Consider the following 18,923-nt stretch of genomic DNA (forward strand, 5'->3'; position numbering starts at 1 on the left):
GGGGGGCAGAAGCCAAGGAATACGGCACAATCAGGGGGGCAGAAGGCAAGAAATACGGCCCAATCAGAGAGCATCTTGCTCCGGTCCAAAAATCGGATCCCTAGGGCTGCTCAGGTGGTCCCACAAGGATATTAACATATTTAAACGTTATCCGCTAATAGAATTTGCATTTTCAAAACCTTGCAAATTCACTGAAAAAAACATAGGTTTCAGGCCTTATTCAGGTAGGAATTGGCATTTAAAAAACCTTTGAAATTCACTGAAAAAACCATAGGTTTTAGGCCTTATATAGTTAGGAATTAACATATAAAAAACCATTGGAATTCACTGAAAAAACCATAGGTTTTAGGCCTTATATAGTTAGGAATTCGCATTTAAAAAACCTTGAAAATTCACTGAAAAAACCATAGGTTTCAGGCCCTATATAGTTAGGAATTAACATATAAAAACCACTGAAATTGCTCCTATATAGTTAGTTGAACTAACTATATATTTTGCGCATTCGCAATCCACTGCTGATGATGTCACATATTACATCATTCATGACATGGTCAGTGACATCACTGATGACATCTCAAATGACATCACTGATGACATCACTGATGGCATCATCCAGTGTCTGTGTGTTTTTGTAAAGTTTAAATATGTTTTACATATTGAAGAATGAGTGGATGTATAAGAGTATGGATGAAGGATTTGATTGTATAAGTGAGTAAGTATGTGTTAGTATATCTGTGAAAATGTAAGCTGTTCTGTGTTTAACTGTATAGATGAAGAAATCAAAGTGTGATTGATTCTTTACAGGACTGACTAGGTGTGTGAGTAACTGCATGGATGAGTGGCAGTGTGTGAGTGTCTGCATAGGTGTATGAGTGCATATGATAGTGTTGTAATAATGAGTGACTGTATGTACGAGTGATTGTATGGCTGAATGATTGAATGTGTGTGTAGACGTAGGAATCAGTGAGTGCGTATGTAGTAACTGGTATTCGTGTGTCAATGGTTTCAAAAATGATACTCTGTATTTAACACTAGGTGTAACAGAGGTTATATTAGAGTGTAAGGAGGAGCATTGTATTATCACATGAAGTATATCATCAGTGGTGTGATCATTGATGTCAAATTAGATGTCATCAGTGATGTCATCAGTGATGTCATTTGAGATGTCACCAGTGATGTCATCAGTGATGTCACTGACCATGTCATGAATGATGTAATATGTGACATCATCAGCAGTGGATTGCGAATGCGCGAAATATATAGTTAGTTCAACTAACTATATAGGAGCAATTTCAGTGGTTTTTTATATGTTAATTCCTAACTATATAGGGCCTGAAACCTATGGTTTTTTCAGTGAATTTTCTAGGTTTTTTAAATGCTAATTCCTAACTATATAAGGCCTAAAACCTATGGTTTTTTCAGTGAATATATATATATATATATATATATATATATTCACAGAAAAAACCATAGGTTATAGACCATATATAGTTAGGAATTTGCATTTACAAAACCTTGAAAATTCACTGAAAAAACCATAGGTTATAGACCATATATAGTTAGGGATTAGCATTTAAAAAACCTTATTTTACTCGCACAAAACCATTGAAATTCCATATATAGTTAGATGCACTAACTATATATCGCGGACCCGCAATCCACTGCTAATGATGTCACATATTACATCATTCATGACATGGTCAGTGACATCACTGATGACATCACTGATGACATCTCAAATGACATCACTGATGACATCACTGATGACAACACCCAGTGACTGTATGTTTCTGTAAAGTTAAAATATGTCTTACATATTGAAGAATGAGTGGATGTATAAGTGTCTGGATGAAGGATTTAGTAGGTGCATGACTGACTGTATGAGAGAATGATTAAATGTGTCTCACTGAGTGGATGGGTTAGTGATTAAAGTGTCTTAATTTGGCAATCATTATTTATGTTCTTCTGTAAACTGCTGCATGTTTAAATCAGTAGGTATATCATTAACTATATGGGTTATTGAATGGTTGCCCAAGTATTTGTATGGGAGACTGAGTATGTGTGTGGGTGGCTGGGAGGTGTATAACTCTGTGCATAGATGTGTGAGCAGTTGATTCCCTAGGTGTATGGGTTCAAAAGTGCATGTAGAAACAACTGTATGGACAGTTGACTGTGTGCATGAGTATATTGGTGAGTGAATGGATATCTCAGTTCTACATGTTAAAGTAAGTACATATGTAAAACACACTCCATGTGAGAGTTGACATATATAAATAACTGAACATAAGAACCAGTGAATGTGAGAGTGGCTGTATGAATCATTGTGAACTTGTATCAAGGATTGTATAAGAGAGTAAATATGTGTTAGTATATGTTTGAATAAGTAAGGTGTGTATAACTGTATAGTTGAGGAAATGGAGGTGGGATTGATTCTTTGCATGACTGACTAGGTGTGTGGGTAACTCCATGGATGTGTGACAGTCTGTGAGTGCCTGTTTACACTGAGTGTATCTAAGGTTATATTAGAGTCTGAAGATGTATTATCACATAAATGATATCATCAGTGATGTAATCAGTAATGTCAAATGAGATGTCAGTGATGTCATCAGTGATGTCATTTGAGATGTCATCAGTGATGTCATCAGTGATGTCATTTGAGATGTCATCAGTGATGTCATCAGTGATGTCACTGACCATGTCATGAATGATGTAATATGTGACATTATTAGCAGTGGATTGCGGGTCCGCGATATATAGTTAGTGCATCTAACTATATATGGAATTTCAATGGTTTTGTGCGAGTAAAATAAGGTTTTTTAAATGCTAATCCCTAACTATATATTGTCTATAACCTATGGTTTTTTCAGTGAATTTTCAAGGTTTTGTAAATGCAAATTCCTAACTATATATGGTCTATAACCTATGGTTTTTTCTGTGAATTTCATTGGTTTTTTAAAAGCTAATATCTATAGCTGTAAAATATATTCTTTATTAAGTGACGTATCACGTAGCCCGTGAGACGCCTCATGATGCATCGCATAACCGTGACGTATCGTCTCTGCAGCGCAAACCAAACCCAAAACGTAAGCGCGCCAGAACACGCTTAAAGATATATATATTTTTTTAACCTTAATTAGACAAAATCCACACGTGCACATATCATAAACGTTCAAAAAACACAATATGTCGGACTCCCGTTACGCTGCCGGTTAGCTGCCCGGTTAACGTACCAGGAAGCACCTTTACCGCGAAAAATCGCAATTTTTTTTTTCACCCCCCAGGGAACTTTAATAGCCCCCTCATCAATCCTAGGGGTTCAGGAGGGGTTTGCCTTACCCCTTTCATTCATTTACACCTTTTTTTTTTCCACCTCTTGTCTCTCGATCCCACAGAGAGACAAGATGGCGGCCACTCCAGACTGTTTACAATGATAACAGCCAATCAGCTTCTCCTCAGACTCCCGTTACACTGCCGGTTAGCTGCCCGGTTCGCGTACCAAGACGCATCTCTACGGCGAAAAAACAGAATTTTTTTTTTTTTTGGGCCCAGCGTGGCTCTATAATATCCCCTCATCAATCCTAGGGGGTCAGAAGGGGTCTACCTTGCCCCTTTCCTTCATTTCCCCCTTTGTTTTGGCCTCCTCTTGTCTCTCGGTCCTACCGAGAGACAAGATGGCGGCCGCTCTGGACTGTTTACAATGTTGACAGCCAATCAGCTACTCGTCAGACTCCCGTTACACTGCCAGTTAGCTTCCCGGTTAGCTGCCCGGTTCGCGTACCAAGACGCGTCTCTACGGCGAAAAAATCTGATTTTTTTTTTTTTTTTTTTTTGGGCCCAGCGTGACTCTATAATATCCCCTCATCAATCCTAGGGGATCAGAAGGGGTCTACCTTGCCCCCTTTCCTTCATTTCCCCCTTTGTTTTGGCCTCCTCTTGTCTCTCGATCCTACCGAGAGACAAGATGGCGGCCGCGCCGGACTGTTTAGAATGTTGACAGACACCGGAGAGCCAATCAGCTTCGCTTCGCAAAGTTCCGATACGCGAAAAGTAAGCGGACCGGAGCGCAGCCCGGAGCGCTGTTACAGATATATATCTTGTTTTAAACGTTAATTTCTCAAAATTCACTGAAGCACATATATTGAGACCTAGCAAAGGCACATCGGGCTAACAGTCCCTACAATTTTGCCAAGTTTCGTGGAAATCCATTCAACCGTTCGGGCTAAAAGTAAGTCCAACCGCCCTATGGAAATTAACATGGGAAAAACGCGTTTTGGGACCCCCCTTTTTTCTCGGCCCCCCCTAGACGAACCCCCCCCAAATTTCCAGGAGCTGCTCAGAAACAAAATGTGCCATTTTCCTGAAAATTTCAGCCAATTCCGTCCACAAACGCCAAAGTTATTAGACATAGAATTTTCAGAAATCCCATAGGGAAAAAATCCTAACTATATATACCTACTGGCTATCGCCAGTAGGTAATATATATATATATATATATATATATATATATATATATATATATATATAGAAACATACATTCCTACATTCCCCTTACCAGACCACTTTTCAGGGAAAGGTATAATAGAAACTCTCTCACGTTAAAACGAAGCATTTTAAGCCCAAATGTGTATCTTTTCTTGTTTAGTCTGGCTACATCTTGGGTATAAAAAAAACCTCTGCTTTTGTTTTTCGTTCATTTCTGTAGCACCTTCAGTCCACTAGAATTCGGGGTGATATGTCTGGCAAACAAATTGTGACACCTAGCGCTATTAAGGAGCACTGCAGGCCTCATTTCTGTTAGGATCTTTTTTAGCCCGGTTTGCTAAAGATATCTTGGGGACATTCAGAGAGCATACGTTGGGAATGCATTCTACCCATTGCTTACCATTACCTTTGTGGTTTGTAAATCACATTTTCTGGCTTTCTGTTTGCTGGCTTTAGTTGTTTTAGGCTGTCCTGTGTGTAAACCTGGGGTAGCACCAAATCTGTACGCCTCCCGAGGTGAGGCGTATCAAAGAGAAACTTCTTTATTTCTTCTCATTTTTTACTCTTTCTAGGTGTGATGCAGCACACACAAAAAGAAAAAACACCTCTTAGGATTGTTTTTGTGTAGGAAGGTGTCTTTTTCTGCACAAAAACAATTCTGCATGCAATGAAGGCACCCTTTCACCATGGGTCAAGGGTGCCTACGTTGGAGCAAGACTGCCGAAACAGCGCCAGCGCAGGGAGAAAGGACAGAAATGGACCGTATTGCATAAATGTAGTGCATTCCTGCCCTTTCACTTTGCTGTAGGGCAGCGCAGCATGGGGTCCTTTCTGAGCTGCCCTACGATAAAACCCCAAAAAGGATTGCCGGATTTTAAAATCTCGGAATATTCCTGTCACACACTACTAACTGTTATGATGCAGCAGAACTTACTTGTTGTAAAGTACAATATCTGGCAGCCAGATGTGCTTCGCAGGGATCCGCAGCTTTTTTATGCCATCGTATTCACCTGGCTCCCAGGTCAAGCGATAATCCACCCACTCCTGGAATAAGAACGAGACACGGTTAATGTTGCAATGCCACGTCCTAGCCCGCTGATGCTGTGGAGAAGATGACACCCTGTGCATTACATCACACCCTCCGTTACCTGATTCAGCCAAACATTGGTGGTCATGATCTGCTCGCGCTCGTTCTGGAAAAGAATGGGTAACAGTCAGTAGGGAAAATAGAAAGTCACCGCAGCACGCCTCTTCTGGGCCCTGTGCTAATCTCGGCTCAGACATTTGCACCAAATCAGGATTACACCCGGTGAGGTACCACCACATCTTGCCTCCCCCTATCCACCTCCTAACCCCCGCCATTTTCCTCAAGTAAACTATCGCAGTCTGTACAGAGAAAATAACGTGCATTTAGGGTCTGTAGCTCAGAACTCGGGGAACTTGTAGTATTACCACTTATGTACCTTTATGATACGGCCATTCTGCATCCCCTAAATGTCGCACCCTGCAGTACTGGTATTGGCCAGGTACCATAAATGGTGCACCTAGTGAGGGGACACTCAGAATGACCCCCTGTGGATTTCAAGAGATTTGTTTGCTGGAGCAGGCCGCCTGTTATTAATGCAAGACACCTCTTATTAATGCAAGACACCTGTTAATAATGCACAGAGCAGTAAAAGACATCTGCAGTTGAATAACTGAATATACTTGCAAAATTATTTGAGAACTGTAATTTTCGTTCATTTGTAACCCTATTGTATTGAATTTTCACACTGCAGTAATTCAATGAATAGAATACCATACTGTGGAGGGAAATTACTATTTTGTATTGCATATATGTATTGCGTACGCACATTTTTTTCACTGAAAAAAGCAAAGGTTGAAGTTAAGTTATAGTTAGCTTTGGTTATACATATATTTAAAACAAACGCCAATCAATAACAAATTGAAAGATGACATTATGCACATCAGAATGAACTGCAGCCAAGCCAATAGTAAATAGAAGTGTTGATAGAACATTTCACAGGAAGAGGTTACAATAAGCAGATGCCCCATTCAACAGCACAGGAGATAAAATGAACATAATTTGTAACTGGAGGGCAAACACATCAAAAAGACACTTAGGACACTATTCAGCTTAATTACACAATAGGAAAAAGGTAACTTTTGGATCTGAAAGTAATTACAAACAAGCATTTGCAATGCAATAGTCTCGCCTTTGGGACCTTATAAGCACATTATGCTGGGAGCTGTAATATTTACTGTTGTTTAACATGCCACTGTCCAGAACATCACGGTTTTCCCATCACCCTATACCTTGATGTTTGTGCTAAACGCCCCTCTCACTTACCTCCCTATCAACAAGAGGTTTCAAAACCCCCCTAAGTTACCTTTCGTTCCTTTGTTTTCTGTAGAACTTATTTTTTCTTACATAATATCTATTGCCTTGCCCTCATTTAGACAGCCTCATATATTTTGTATCTCTAGCCTCATTTTTTTATTTTTTTTATTTTTTGATACTTATTGTTGTAACCGAATTTACCTTACCTTCTTGATGATATTACATCTCATTTCTCTTTTTGTAATGACACCTTTTTTAGTCTAATAAAAATTTTACTTGAACTCAAAAAAAGAACTTCACGGTTTAGATCCCCGAAAACAAGGCTGGGACAAAATAACTAGAGAGCGAACCCCACTTCTATTTTTCTTTTGCAGTTTTTGTATAGCGCAAACTCGACCTGAAAGTATTTGTGCGCTTTACATGAGCACCAGTTGCATTACACAAGGATGCATTCATTTTTGTGGTAGACATGGTAAGTGTTAGAACCGGAATTCCCTAGTTGGCTGAGGTAGGTACCTTAGGCCAAGTAGGGACCCTCGCTTCCACGTCAGGGAAAGGAAGGACACCTTCTCAGATAACCCCTGCTCACCCCCTTGGTGGCTTTGCACGAGCAGCCAGGCTTATCTTCAGGGCAAATGTGTAAAGTATTTGCAACCACGCTCCCATTGACCCAATGGTGACACCACAAAAGGACTCCACACGAGTTTCATATAAAAACAAGTATACGCTTATATCAAAAGATATACGATGAGACTACACAATAAAAATCAAACATATGCATATTTGTAATATACCTCCTGGCCAGTTATTAGGTCAGTCAGCTCTTGTAAGGTCTGGCGGTATTAATGAGCAATTCTAGGTGATCCAATGCAGTCCTAATGCAAGGCTATGCAGTTCGTAATGCAAGAATCAGGCACTTTTGCAATGTAAGAATAATACAGTTAATTCTGCAAACTAATGCAATGCGTAATACAACAATCAGGCAGTTCGTTATGCAGACTTAATGCAATGCGTAATGCAACAATCAGGTAGTTTATTCTGAAAACTAATGCAATGCGTAATACAATAATCAGGTAGTTCGTTATGCAGACTTAATGCAATGCGTAATGCAACAATCAGGTAGTACGTTCTGCAATCTAATGCAATGTGTAATACAACAATCAGGTAGTTCGTAATGCAGAATTAATGCAATGCATACTACACTCCTGCACTGATCATAGTACTTCAGACTGTCTCTCCGCCCCTTCGTACTGACTCGCAGTCTGTTTCCGTCACCAAATGCCCCCAACATGGATCTGGTGTAAACCACAGTACAGCTCCACGCTCCGGCCCCGGTACTGCCACTCCTTGGCAAGTACGGGCCGTGATACGAGCTGGATCAGAGGATCTAGCTAGCAGAAGGGGAGAGGCAGAGAGTGTCTCTCTTCACGCCCGCACCCCACCCCAGGCGTCGACATACGTTACCTGGGGGGAGCAACCTCACTCTCCTCTCTGCCTCTCGTGACTTGGGCCTCCGTTGCGACTTGGTTGGTTCCGGGTCGATGACGATAACAAACATCTCAGGCTGCAACAGGGAACTGGCACACAGCGTCACTGAGATTCCCTTGAGCCTTGGGTGTGCACAGTCACAGAGCAATCCTCACGAAGGTCTTAGGCTGCACAAAGCACACGCGCACAGCGTCGCTGATACTCCCTTGAGCCTCTGGTGCGCATGGTCACAGGGCAAAACTCAAGAAGGTCTCAGGATGCACGAAGCACATGCACACAGCGTTGCTGAGAAGCACTTGAACTTCTGTGCCCACGATCACAGGCCAATTCTTACGAGGGTTTCAGGCTGCAAAAAGCACATGCGCACAGCGTCGCTGATACTCCCTTGAGCCTCGGGTGCGCATGGTCACAGGGCAAAACTCAAGAACGTCTCAGGATGCACGAAGCACACACACACCCAGTGTCGCTGAGAAACACTTGAACTCCTGGTGCCCCCGATCACAGGGCAATTCTTTCGAGGGTCTCAGGCTGCAAAAAGCACATGCACACTGCATCGCTGAGACACACTTGAACTTCTGTTGTGCACGGTCACAGGGCAATCCTCATGAAGGGCTCAAGCTGCATGAAGCACACAGCGTTGCTGAGACTCACTTGGACTCCAGGTGCAGATGATCACACGACAATCCTCACAAAGGATTTAGGCAGCAAAAAGCACACGCACACAGCATCGCTGAGACTGGCTTGGACTGCAGGTGCCCACAATCACAGGGCACGGCTTAGGAAGGTCTCAGGCCGTAAAAAGCACACGCACACAGCGTCGCTGAGATACTTCTTGAAAATTTTGTGTTCCTGAGTTTCCACAACAGGAAGCCAGCTCACCTCAGGCCCTTGGGGTTAAGTTACTTCAGGACACATCCCAGCAAAGTCCTTTCAAGAAGGGGACACAGCACACAGCAAAATCTCTATAGCCTCTTCCTTGGTTAAATCAGCAAATAGAAGGCCTGCCCCATAACACACAGCAAGGGTCAGTCCTTTCCTTCAGTCTCTTCAGCTGTTTCTTCCTTGGCAGTGGTTCCTCTTGACCACAAAGTAGTTTCAATCCTTTTCAGTCTTGAACCATCCAATTCCTTTCCAAAGTCCAGTGGTTTCAGCTCTCATAGTTAAAACCCCTCAATGTCTTTGAAGTCTTTGTGTTTAGGGAGGCACTGACCCGTCCAAACCAGTTTTGGGTGTCTCCCTGCCAGTGACACCTTCTTCCTTTGATAGTGGGGGGCTGGATCCTTAATCACTCAGCAGGGGATGGAGCCAAAGTTTTATAGCTGCAGCCCAGTCCTATTCACTTCTAGGGGCTACTCCTCCCCCTACACTCCAGATGAAGGTCAGCCTCTTGCTGTCTCACCTCCTCCCCTGGGTCAAAACATTCCCCAGATCCTATCATTTTCAGCTCCAGACGGTCACTCCACAACCAGACAAACAGAAATGTTAGAGCAGAAAAACCCAGTACTTCTAAAAGAGTGGTTTCTAAACACACAAAGCAAAAACCACCTTCACAAAAATATGTGTTATTGAATTGTGAGTTCAGGCACACTAAACTTCACCTCCCCATCTTAAGCCTTTGGCAAGATAGGATGGAAACATAGTACACAGCCTCCCCATTCTGTCCTATGGGCAAGATGGCCTTTCAACAGTGAAAAACGAAATGGAGATTATTTCACTGCCAGGACATGGTACATGTCCTACCTTTTATATGCACTGAAACCTGCCCAGGGGGTACCTTAGACCTACCATAGGAGAGTCTGATGTGCATAGAAAGGGAAGGGTAACGCCTGGCAAGTGGGTGCACTTGTCAGGTCAACATGGCAGTTTAACAAACTGTGCACAGGCACTGCAGTGGGAGGCCTGAGTTCTCTTTTTAAGGCTACTTGTGTGGGTGGCACAATTAGGGCTGCAGGCTTACTAGTAGCATTTGCATCAACAGCCCTGGCACACATAGTGCACTTTACTAGGGACTTTACTATTAAGGCAAACATACCAATCATAGACAACCAATTACCATTACACTTTATACAGGGAGCACTAGCCCAAAGCATCTAAGCCAGTCAAAGGAAATCCATCACAGCATCAAAAATAGAGGAGGTAGAGGCAAAAAGTCAGGGGTAATCACGCCAAGAAATGCCAGGTCTAACAGTGAGATAAATTGATTTGCTCAGAATCACAGGTTGTTGAGCGGACGCCGAGACTCAAACTTAGTTTCCCAACTCTAATGTCGGCAGCTCTGTCTGTAAGGCCACATCTTCTGTTAACCAGGCCATGACACTTTGCTCCTATTGGCTGTTGTTTTGAATCAGTCATTCGAGCGCACGTAATATGAGGGGCTTCTCTTGCGCTAGAGAGTTACCTACGTTTCGTCAAGGTTGCCTGACTTGATTGAGGGAACAAAATGTGTATTTTTAGACCCTGCCTGAGCAGATATTCCCTGGTGTGGGTGCCTGGCAGCCTGTGGGGACTCGAGCAGTGGGCGCGCTCATGTGCAGGGCAAGGAAAGGCTTCTGCGGAAGACATGGCTCTTAATCATGTTACATGTTTGTATAGGATGGGATTATAAATGTCATGCTGTGCCTGAGGCAGCGTGAGAAACGGCACCTGTGAAGGGAAGCAGGACCTGGGAAGATTCAAGTGCATGTCTGGTCGGGCCTGCTAGGAACTGACTTTGTCCCGACCCTACCAGCCTGTTGGAGTCTAGCATGGCATGACAAAAACCAGAATAACACAAAGCCCTATAATGACACCAGACTCTTCACTTTTATCCCATTGGTTGACATTGGGCGCTAGGGAGTGATGAGGGTTGTACCGAGAAAGTTCTAGAAGTCGGGTTACCTTGTTACCCCGCCCTTGAACTAAATTCACCCCATAATCAACTGCAAGAGGACGAAATGTGTCTGTGATTGTTGGAGATTTCTGAGAGCTATCCAGATTCAACTTTCCAAAGCTACGCCTTCTGCCTTGTTTCTGTGGATTGGATTAGGGTTTGGGGTCAATGTGACCTTCAGGATGCTTCAATTTGATAGGTTTCATGCATTTAGTAGGCTGCTCTCCAAGAGCTGTTGGGGAAGCCACAGGGTGACACGCCGGGTGCGTTAAATCACACATGGCTCAAACATGAAGAAAGGGGGGCAGTGACAAGAGATTAGAACAAAGGAAATGGTGCCCTTAACCAGATGTCATTTTCTGCTTTTCTTAATGGCTGGTTTAATGAGATACTGAGCTGACGCCGAGGCTCGAACCAGGCCCCCCATCTCCACAGTCTGCAGCTCTGACCATCTGGCCACATCCTCTCCCTTCTGATAACCCGGCCATGACACTTTGTTCCAATTGGCTATTGTTTTGAATCAGCCATTTAAGCGCACACAATATGAGGGACATCTCTCGCGCTAGAGAGTTACCTACTTTTTGTCAAGGTTGCTTAATTGACGAAATGCTGCAGAGAGGCAGATATTTTTAGGGGTGCTCTATTAGCGTGACGTTATGGGTGGCTTTAAAGGAAAGCAGTGCAGAATTCCTGGAGCGAGGGTGCCGGAATGAGGAAATCGTCCAAGTAGAAGTGGATCTGAATATTCTGCGTGCGCGTCGCTGATCGTACCCGCAGCAATACTCCACGGGAGTGACATTCTCAAAAAAGGTGGGACAGACATTCACCATTAGCCATTTGCAGGCTACAATTTTAAAATAACACACAGAAAAGTCAATCCAAAGCGTGGGAGGAGTTAGACTCCACAAAGTACAGACAACAGATCACCTAACAGCGCAAGCGCTGTATAGGTTCGACCTAAAAATGGCAACTGATTTCTGAAAACCCGACGGTGCAAGTAACCCTCCAGCATAGACTGGACTTTAGACGACCAAAAAAACCTAATAATTTGCAATGCAATAGGTCTCGCATTATTGAAAGTTTGGGCTATGGGCATTGCTAATAATAATGCATCGCCAATAGCTGAAACTTTCAGCAATGTGGGACCTATTGTATTGCAAATGGCATTAGTGTAGCAATTGCTGGTCTTCTTCCTTATTGTAATGTAGTGCTATCCTTTGCCCAATTGTCTCATAAGTAGGATGTAGGAAGTGAACAGTAACAGATAAAACATCAATGCCAGTTTCCATTGTGAGTGCTGGAAAATAAACTCAGACCCTGGGATCGTGAATTGGACAGCTTGGAATGAGACAGAACACCTTTGAACAGCAGTAAGAGAATCAAAAAAGTATAATAGTACACTTGTAGGCACAAGCGTGGAAGAAATTATCCGCTTTGTTCGCCATAAGTTGGCAGGGTATGCTCAGACGTGAGCCTCTTGATCACTTTGCCACTGGATTCAAGCAAGCCTGGCTGAAGACAGCTGTAATGCCAGAAACCGGTCTTAGGAAGCTTGTTTACGGTCCAGGGAAGACATGGCTTGGCAGTTCGGGCTGGACTGTTCCCATGAGGCACAGGGTCAGACTGATTTGCATATGGCCATCTCTGAACTGGGGTGGCAGCGTGGGCTAAAGAACGGTGATGGATTAAACCCAGAACTGTTGACTAGGTGTGAGTGTTTGATTGGTTCAGATGCTCCGTCCATCACCACCCCCTATTGTACCGCTTTGTTCGCCATAAGTTGGCAGCGTATGCTCAGACGTGAGTCCCTTGATCACTTTGCCACTGGATTCAAGCAAGACTGGCTGAAGACGGCTGTAATGCCAGAAACCGGTCCTAGGAAGCTTGTTTCCGGTCCAGGGGAGGCATGGCTTGGCAGTTCAGGCTGGACTGTTCCCATGAGGCAGAGGGTCAGACTGATTTGAATATGGCCATCTCTGAACTGGGGTGGCAGAGTGGGCTTAAGAACGGTGACGGATTAAACCCAGATCTGTTGCCTGGGTGTGAGTGTTTGATTGGTTCAGATGCTCCGTCCATCACCACCCCCTTTTGTACCAACCAATAAGAAGCCAGGAAAAAAGTGTGAGGCAAGAGTGAACCAATTGCAAGCAGCCTAGGCTCAACCTAAAAAAGATGAGGGACATGTTACATCAGTCTGAATTCAGAGACAATAGGATGAATGACCACCTTAAAAAAATCACCAAGCATTTACATTTGCCATGACTGCTCAGTTTGCAAATGTTTGATGCACAAGAAAACACAATTTACAAATCACAAAGGAAAGAAGGAAAAAACAAAGATGGGCTACACTGCACTAGGTCTTCCATGACCAACCTCCTCACCTGCCACTGTAATCAAGATTACATTGGAAGTAGAATACATGAATACTATTCCAATACACATCAATTCACCCTGGGAAACTCTCAAAACACTTAAGCAAAGTTCACAAACTTACATTCAAATTCTTGCAATTGACCATATCTACGAACAGCCAAGAGGAGGTAAATGAGACAACTCTAAAATAAAATTTTAAAAAAGGGAGGGAGGGGGTGAGCAGCCACCCTACCAGAGACTTTCTAGGCCATCATCACCCTGGGCCAATTTGCAAATTAGAGGGGATGGGTAGCTATGTGGTCTCCTCATAGAGCCGTGGTAAGCCACGTGGTCCCCATACCCCATGAGTTGTGAGGTGGTGCCAGATTGAGTTCCTTATTGCTGATGGGGAGGGTGGCTGTGTCTATTTAGGCAGAGCAGTGTGCCAATATCCCCTTCTTCTTGTATACTCATACGGGGAAAGATACTACTATAATCTACAGCCCCACTTAAGAAATGAGGAGTTAGGAAGAGAAATGAGAAACAGTGGCTGTAGACAGAGTTACAGAGCAAAGGCTTCCTTCTTTGTCCTCGAATCTTGGTCGGAGAGAGAAGATGGTCTCTGCAGAGTCTGTCTCTCCTGCTGCCTGGCTAAATAAGGGAAATTTGGTAGAACCAAGAGACAAGCAGAGGCTGCTGTTGCAGGGGGTGCTGAAGTTCTACCTGCTGCTACGAAAGAAGAGATATAAAAGATTATGAGAGCTATGGGGGGTTTTCAACATCCTGTGACTCAATGGATGCATTTGTTTTTTAGGAGGGCAATGTTATAACAGACTTACCGCCCTTTACATGGGATGTACCGTACAATAAAGTCCTGCTCCATTGTTACTGTCATCCGCTTCATACTAAGGCAATGATGCTGAAGCTGGCGGTGAATGGACAGTATAGCCTTATATGGAGGGCTAACAGTCTGTATAAAGCCCATGGAATGTGTGGAGCACTGGAGCACCATTACCACATAGGAATGTCAGAGGGTGGATAATGGTTGGTGTGGGCCCTCTGAGCAAGCATTCCAATATATCTAGGCATGTTTATCGCTGCAAAGCCCTTGTTTAACGGCCTATCTCTCATTATAGGGCCAAGCGGCACTGAGATATACTAGAATGATTGGCATGACCCACAGCATATAAGTACTGGCATTATCCTCAGCGTATAATGACTGGCATAGCACTCATCCTAGAATGACTGGCATAGCCCTCAGTATATAATGACTGGCATAGCCCTCACCGTATAAAGACTGGCATGGCCCTAATCGTATAATGACCGACAAGGCACTCAACCTATACTGACTTGCATAGCCCACAGCATATAATGACTGGCATGGCCCTCAACGTATAATGAATGTCATGGCACTCAGCCTATAATGACTGGCATTACCCTCAGTGTATAATGACTGGCATGGCCCTCAGCGTATAATGAATGTCATGGCACTCAGCCTATAATGACTGGCATTACCCTCAGTGTATAATGACTGGCATGGCCCTCAGCGTATAATGAATGTCATGGCCCTCAGCATATAATGACTGGCATGGCCCTCAGCGTATAATGAATGTCATGGCCCTCAGCATATAATGACTGGCATGGCCCTCAGCGTATAATGAATGTCATGGCCCTCAGCCTATAATGACTGGCATGGCCCTCAGCGTATAATGACTGTCATGGCAATCAATCAATCAATCAAAGCATTTATATAGCGCACTACTAACCCGAAGGGTCTCAAGGCGCTAGGGGAGGGGGGGGGGGTCTGCTACTGCTCGAACAGCCAGGTCTTCAGCTGCTTCCTGAAGGCGAGGTGGTCCTGGGTCAGGCGGAGGTGGGTCGGGAGGGAGTTCCAAGTCTTGGCGGCCAGGTAGGAGAAGGACCTTCCCCCTCTGGTGGTTCTTCGGAAGCGGGGGACGGCGGCGAGGGTGTGGCCGGTCGATCGAAGCTGGTGTGTGGGAGCGTAGAAGTTGAGGCGGCTGTTGAGGTATCCTGGGCCTTGGTTGTGTAGGGCTTTGTGTGCGTGGGTGAGGAGATGGAAGGTGATTCTCTTGTTGACCGGGAGCCAGTGCAGGTCTCTCAGGTGTCCGGAGATGTGGCTGCGACGGGGGATGTCCAGGATGAGTCATGCTGAGGCGTTCTGGATCCGCTGGAGTCTCTTCTGGAGTTTGGCGGTGGTACCGGCGTAGAGGGAGTTGCCGTAGTCCAGACGGCTGGTGACGAGGGCCTGGGTGACCGTCTTCCTGGTCTCGGTGGGGATCTACCGGAAGATCTTACGTAACATGCGCAGGATGTTGAAGCACGACGAGTAGACGGCGTTGATTTGTCTGATCATGGAGAGGGAGGAGTCCAGGATGAAGCCCAGGTTGCGTGCGTGGTCTGTTGGTTTGGGTGCGCTGCCCAGGGCGTGGGTCCACCAGGAGTCGTCCCAGGCGGAGGGTGAAGATCCCAGGATGAGGACTTCCGTCTTGTCCGAGTTCAGTTTTAGGCGGCTGTTCATCATCCACTTGGCTACGTCTGTCATCCCTTCGTGTGGGTTGGTTCTGGCGGTGGCGGGGTCGTTGGTGAGGGAGAGGATCAGCTGGTTGTCGTCGGCGTAGGAGATGATGTTGAGGTTGTGTTGGCGTGCAATGGCTGCGAGGGGGCTCATGTAGACGTTGAAGAGGGTTGGGCTGAGCGAGGAGCCTTGAGAAACGCCGCAGATGACTTTGGTGGCTTCTGATCTGAGCGGGGGGAGGCAGACTCTGTGTCCTTCCGGCGAGGAAGGAGATGATCCACTCCAGTGCCTTCTCCTGGATTCCGACGTTGCTGAGGCGCTGCACTAGGGTACGGTGGCAGACAGTGTCGAAAGCCGCGGAGAGGTCTAGGAGGATGAGGGCCGCTGTTTCTCCATTGTCGAGCAGGGCTCGGATGTCATCGGTGGCTGCGATCAGGGCGGTCTCGGTGCTGTGGTTGGCCCGGAAGCCAGACTGCGAGAGGTCGAGGGATCCGTTCGTCTCGAGGAAGGCGGCCAGCTGCTTGTTGACGGTCTTCTCGATCACTTTTGCAGGAAACGGGAGCAGCGAGATGGGGCGGTTGTTCTTGAGGTCGGTGGGGTCGGCTGATGGCTTCTTTAGTAGAGCGCTGAGTTTGGCGTGCTTCCAGCTCTCCGGGAAGGTAGCGGTGTCGAAGGAGGTGTTGATGATGTCCCGCAGGTGGGGTGCGATGACAGCGTCGGCCTTGTTGAAGACGTGGTGAGGGCAGGGGTCGGTCGGAGATCCGGAGTGGATGGAGTTCATCGTGCGGACGGTGTCTTCGGTGCTGATCGGGGTCCAGGCGTGGAGGGTGGTGGTGGGGGGCGGTGGTTTGGTTGTGGCGTGCGTCGGTTGAGTGTTGAAGCTGTTGTGTATGTCCGTGATCTTGTTGGTAGAAGTAGGAGGCGAGGGAGTTGCAGAGGTCTTGTGAAGGGGTGATGTCGTTGTTTCCGGCGTTGGGGTTGGAGAGCTCTTTAACGATGTTGAAGAGTTCCGTGTTGTTGTGTGCGTTGTTGTCCAGTCGTTCCTTGAATGCAGTTTTCTTGGTGGCGTGAATCAGTTGGTGGTGTTTTCGGGTGGCGAGCTTGAGGGCAGTCATGCTGTCTGGTGTTGGGTCTCTGCGCCAGGCTTTCTCGAGGGCTCGGCAGTTCCTCTTGGAGCTCTTGAGTTCGTCGGTGAACCATGGGGCTTTCTTGCTGCCGGGTCTGCTAGGCGGGGTCCTCAGAGGGGCGAGGTCGTCTGCCCAGTTGCTGATCCACTTTGTGAGGTTGGTGGCCACCTGCCTGGGGTTTGTTGCGCCGGTGGGAGGGTTCTTGCTCAGGGAAGTCGCGAGCTGGTCGGCTGTGATCTTGTTCCAGCTTCTGCGTGCAGCCTGTTGCTGGTGGTGGTGGATCGTGGTCCTTCTGAAGCTGAAGTGGACGCAGCTGTGGTCCGTCCAGTGGAGTCCGGTGGCGTGGCTGAAGGTGATGTCCTTGCTGGATGAGAACACGGGGTCGAGTGTGTGTCCGGCGTAGTGGGTGGGGGTGGTCACCAGCTGCTTGAGACCGAGGTTTGCGAGGTTGTCCAACAGGGTGGTGGTGTTGCGGTCGTTGTTGTTCTCCAGGTGGAAGTTGAGGTCCCAGAGGAGGATGTAGTCAGCGGAGGGGAGGGCGTGCGGGCTGATGAAGTCGGCGATGTCTTCGCTGAATTGTGAGCGTGGTCCCGGGGGTCTGTAGATGAGGGTGCCTTTGATGGTGGTCTTGGGGTTGATGTGGATCTGGAAGTGCAGGTGTTCGGCGGGTGTGAGGGTGTCGTCGGTGTTGGTCGTGATGCAGATGGTGTTCCTGTGGATGATGGCGATGCCTCCTCCTGTCTGGTTGACGCGGTCCCTCCGGATGATCTTGTAGCCGTCCGGGATGGCGATGGCGATGTCGGGCACTGAGGAGGCGTTCATCCAGGTTTCCGTGAGGAAGGCGATGTCAGGGGCTGTGGTATTGAGCAGGTTCCAGAGCTCGACGGCGTGTCTGATGGCACTCAGTCTATATTGACTGTCATGGCCCTCAGTGCATAATGACTGGTATGGCCCTCAGCTTATAATGACTGGCATGGCCCTCAGTGTATAATGACTGGCATGGCCCTCAACCTCTAATGACTGGCATGGCCCTCAGTGTATAATGACTGGTATGGCCCTCAGTGTATAATGACTGTCATGGCCCTCAGTGTATAATGACTGGTATGGCCTTAGCCTATAATGACTGTTATGGCCCTCAGTGTATAATGACTGGTATGGCCCTCAGCCTATAATGACTGTCACGGCCCTCAGTGTATAATGACTGGTATGGCCCTCAGCCTATAATGACTGTCATGGCCCTCAGTGTATAATGACTGGCATGGCCCTCAGTGTATAATGACTGGTATGGCCTTAGCCTATAATGACTGTCATGGCCCTCAGTGTATAATGACTGGCATGGCCCCCAGCCTATAATGACTGTCATGGCCCTCAGTGTATAATGACTGGTATGGCCCTCAGCCAATAATGACTGGCCTGGCCTCCAGCGTGTAATGACTGGCATTGCCCTCAGCATGTAATAACTGGCATGCCCACCAAGTAAAATGACTGGCATGACCCTCAGCGTATAATGAATGGCATGGCCCTCAGCGTATAATGACTGGCATGGCCCCCAGCGTGCAATGACTGGCATGGCCCTCAGCGTATAATGACTGGCATGGCCCTCCGCATATAATGGCATGGCCTCAGCATATAATACCTGGAAAGGCCCTCAGCATATAATGACTGGAATGGACCTCCGTGTATAATGACTGGAATGGACCTCCGTGTATAATGACTGGAATTGCCCTC

General features: G+C 46.2%; 1 protein-coding gene across 2 annotated transcripts in view; it reads right to left on the minus strand.

Annotated features, from left to right (window-relative positions):
• Positions 1 to 18,923, minus strand: part of LOC147671314 (neuronal acetylcholine receptor subunit beta-4-like) — a 224,136-nt gene that overhangs the window by 26,729 nt on the left and 178,484 nt on the right. For both annotated transcript variants that reach the window (XM_086948079.1, XM_086948080.1), the window contains exons 3-4: positions 5,631 to 5,675; positions 5,417 to 5,526 (exon numbers count right to left, since the gene is read on the minus strand). In XM_086948079.1, the coding sequence (XP_086804205.1) occupies positions 5,417 to 5,526; positions 5,631 to 5,675 (155 nt within the window). The remainder of the gene's footprint in view (positions 1 to 5,416; positions 5,527 to 5,630; positions 5,676 to 18,923) is intronic.

Source organism: Lissotriton vulgaris, unplaced genomic scaffold (assembly GCF_964263255.1).
Source record: "Lissotriton vulgaris unplaced genomic scaffold, aLisVul1.2 SCAFFOLD_942, whole genome shotgun sequence".
NCBI lineage: Eukaryota > Metazoa > Chordata > Amphibia > Caudata > Salamandridae > Lissotriton > Lissotriton vulgaris.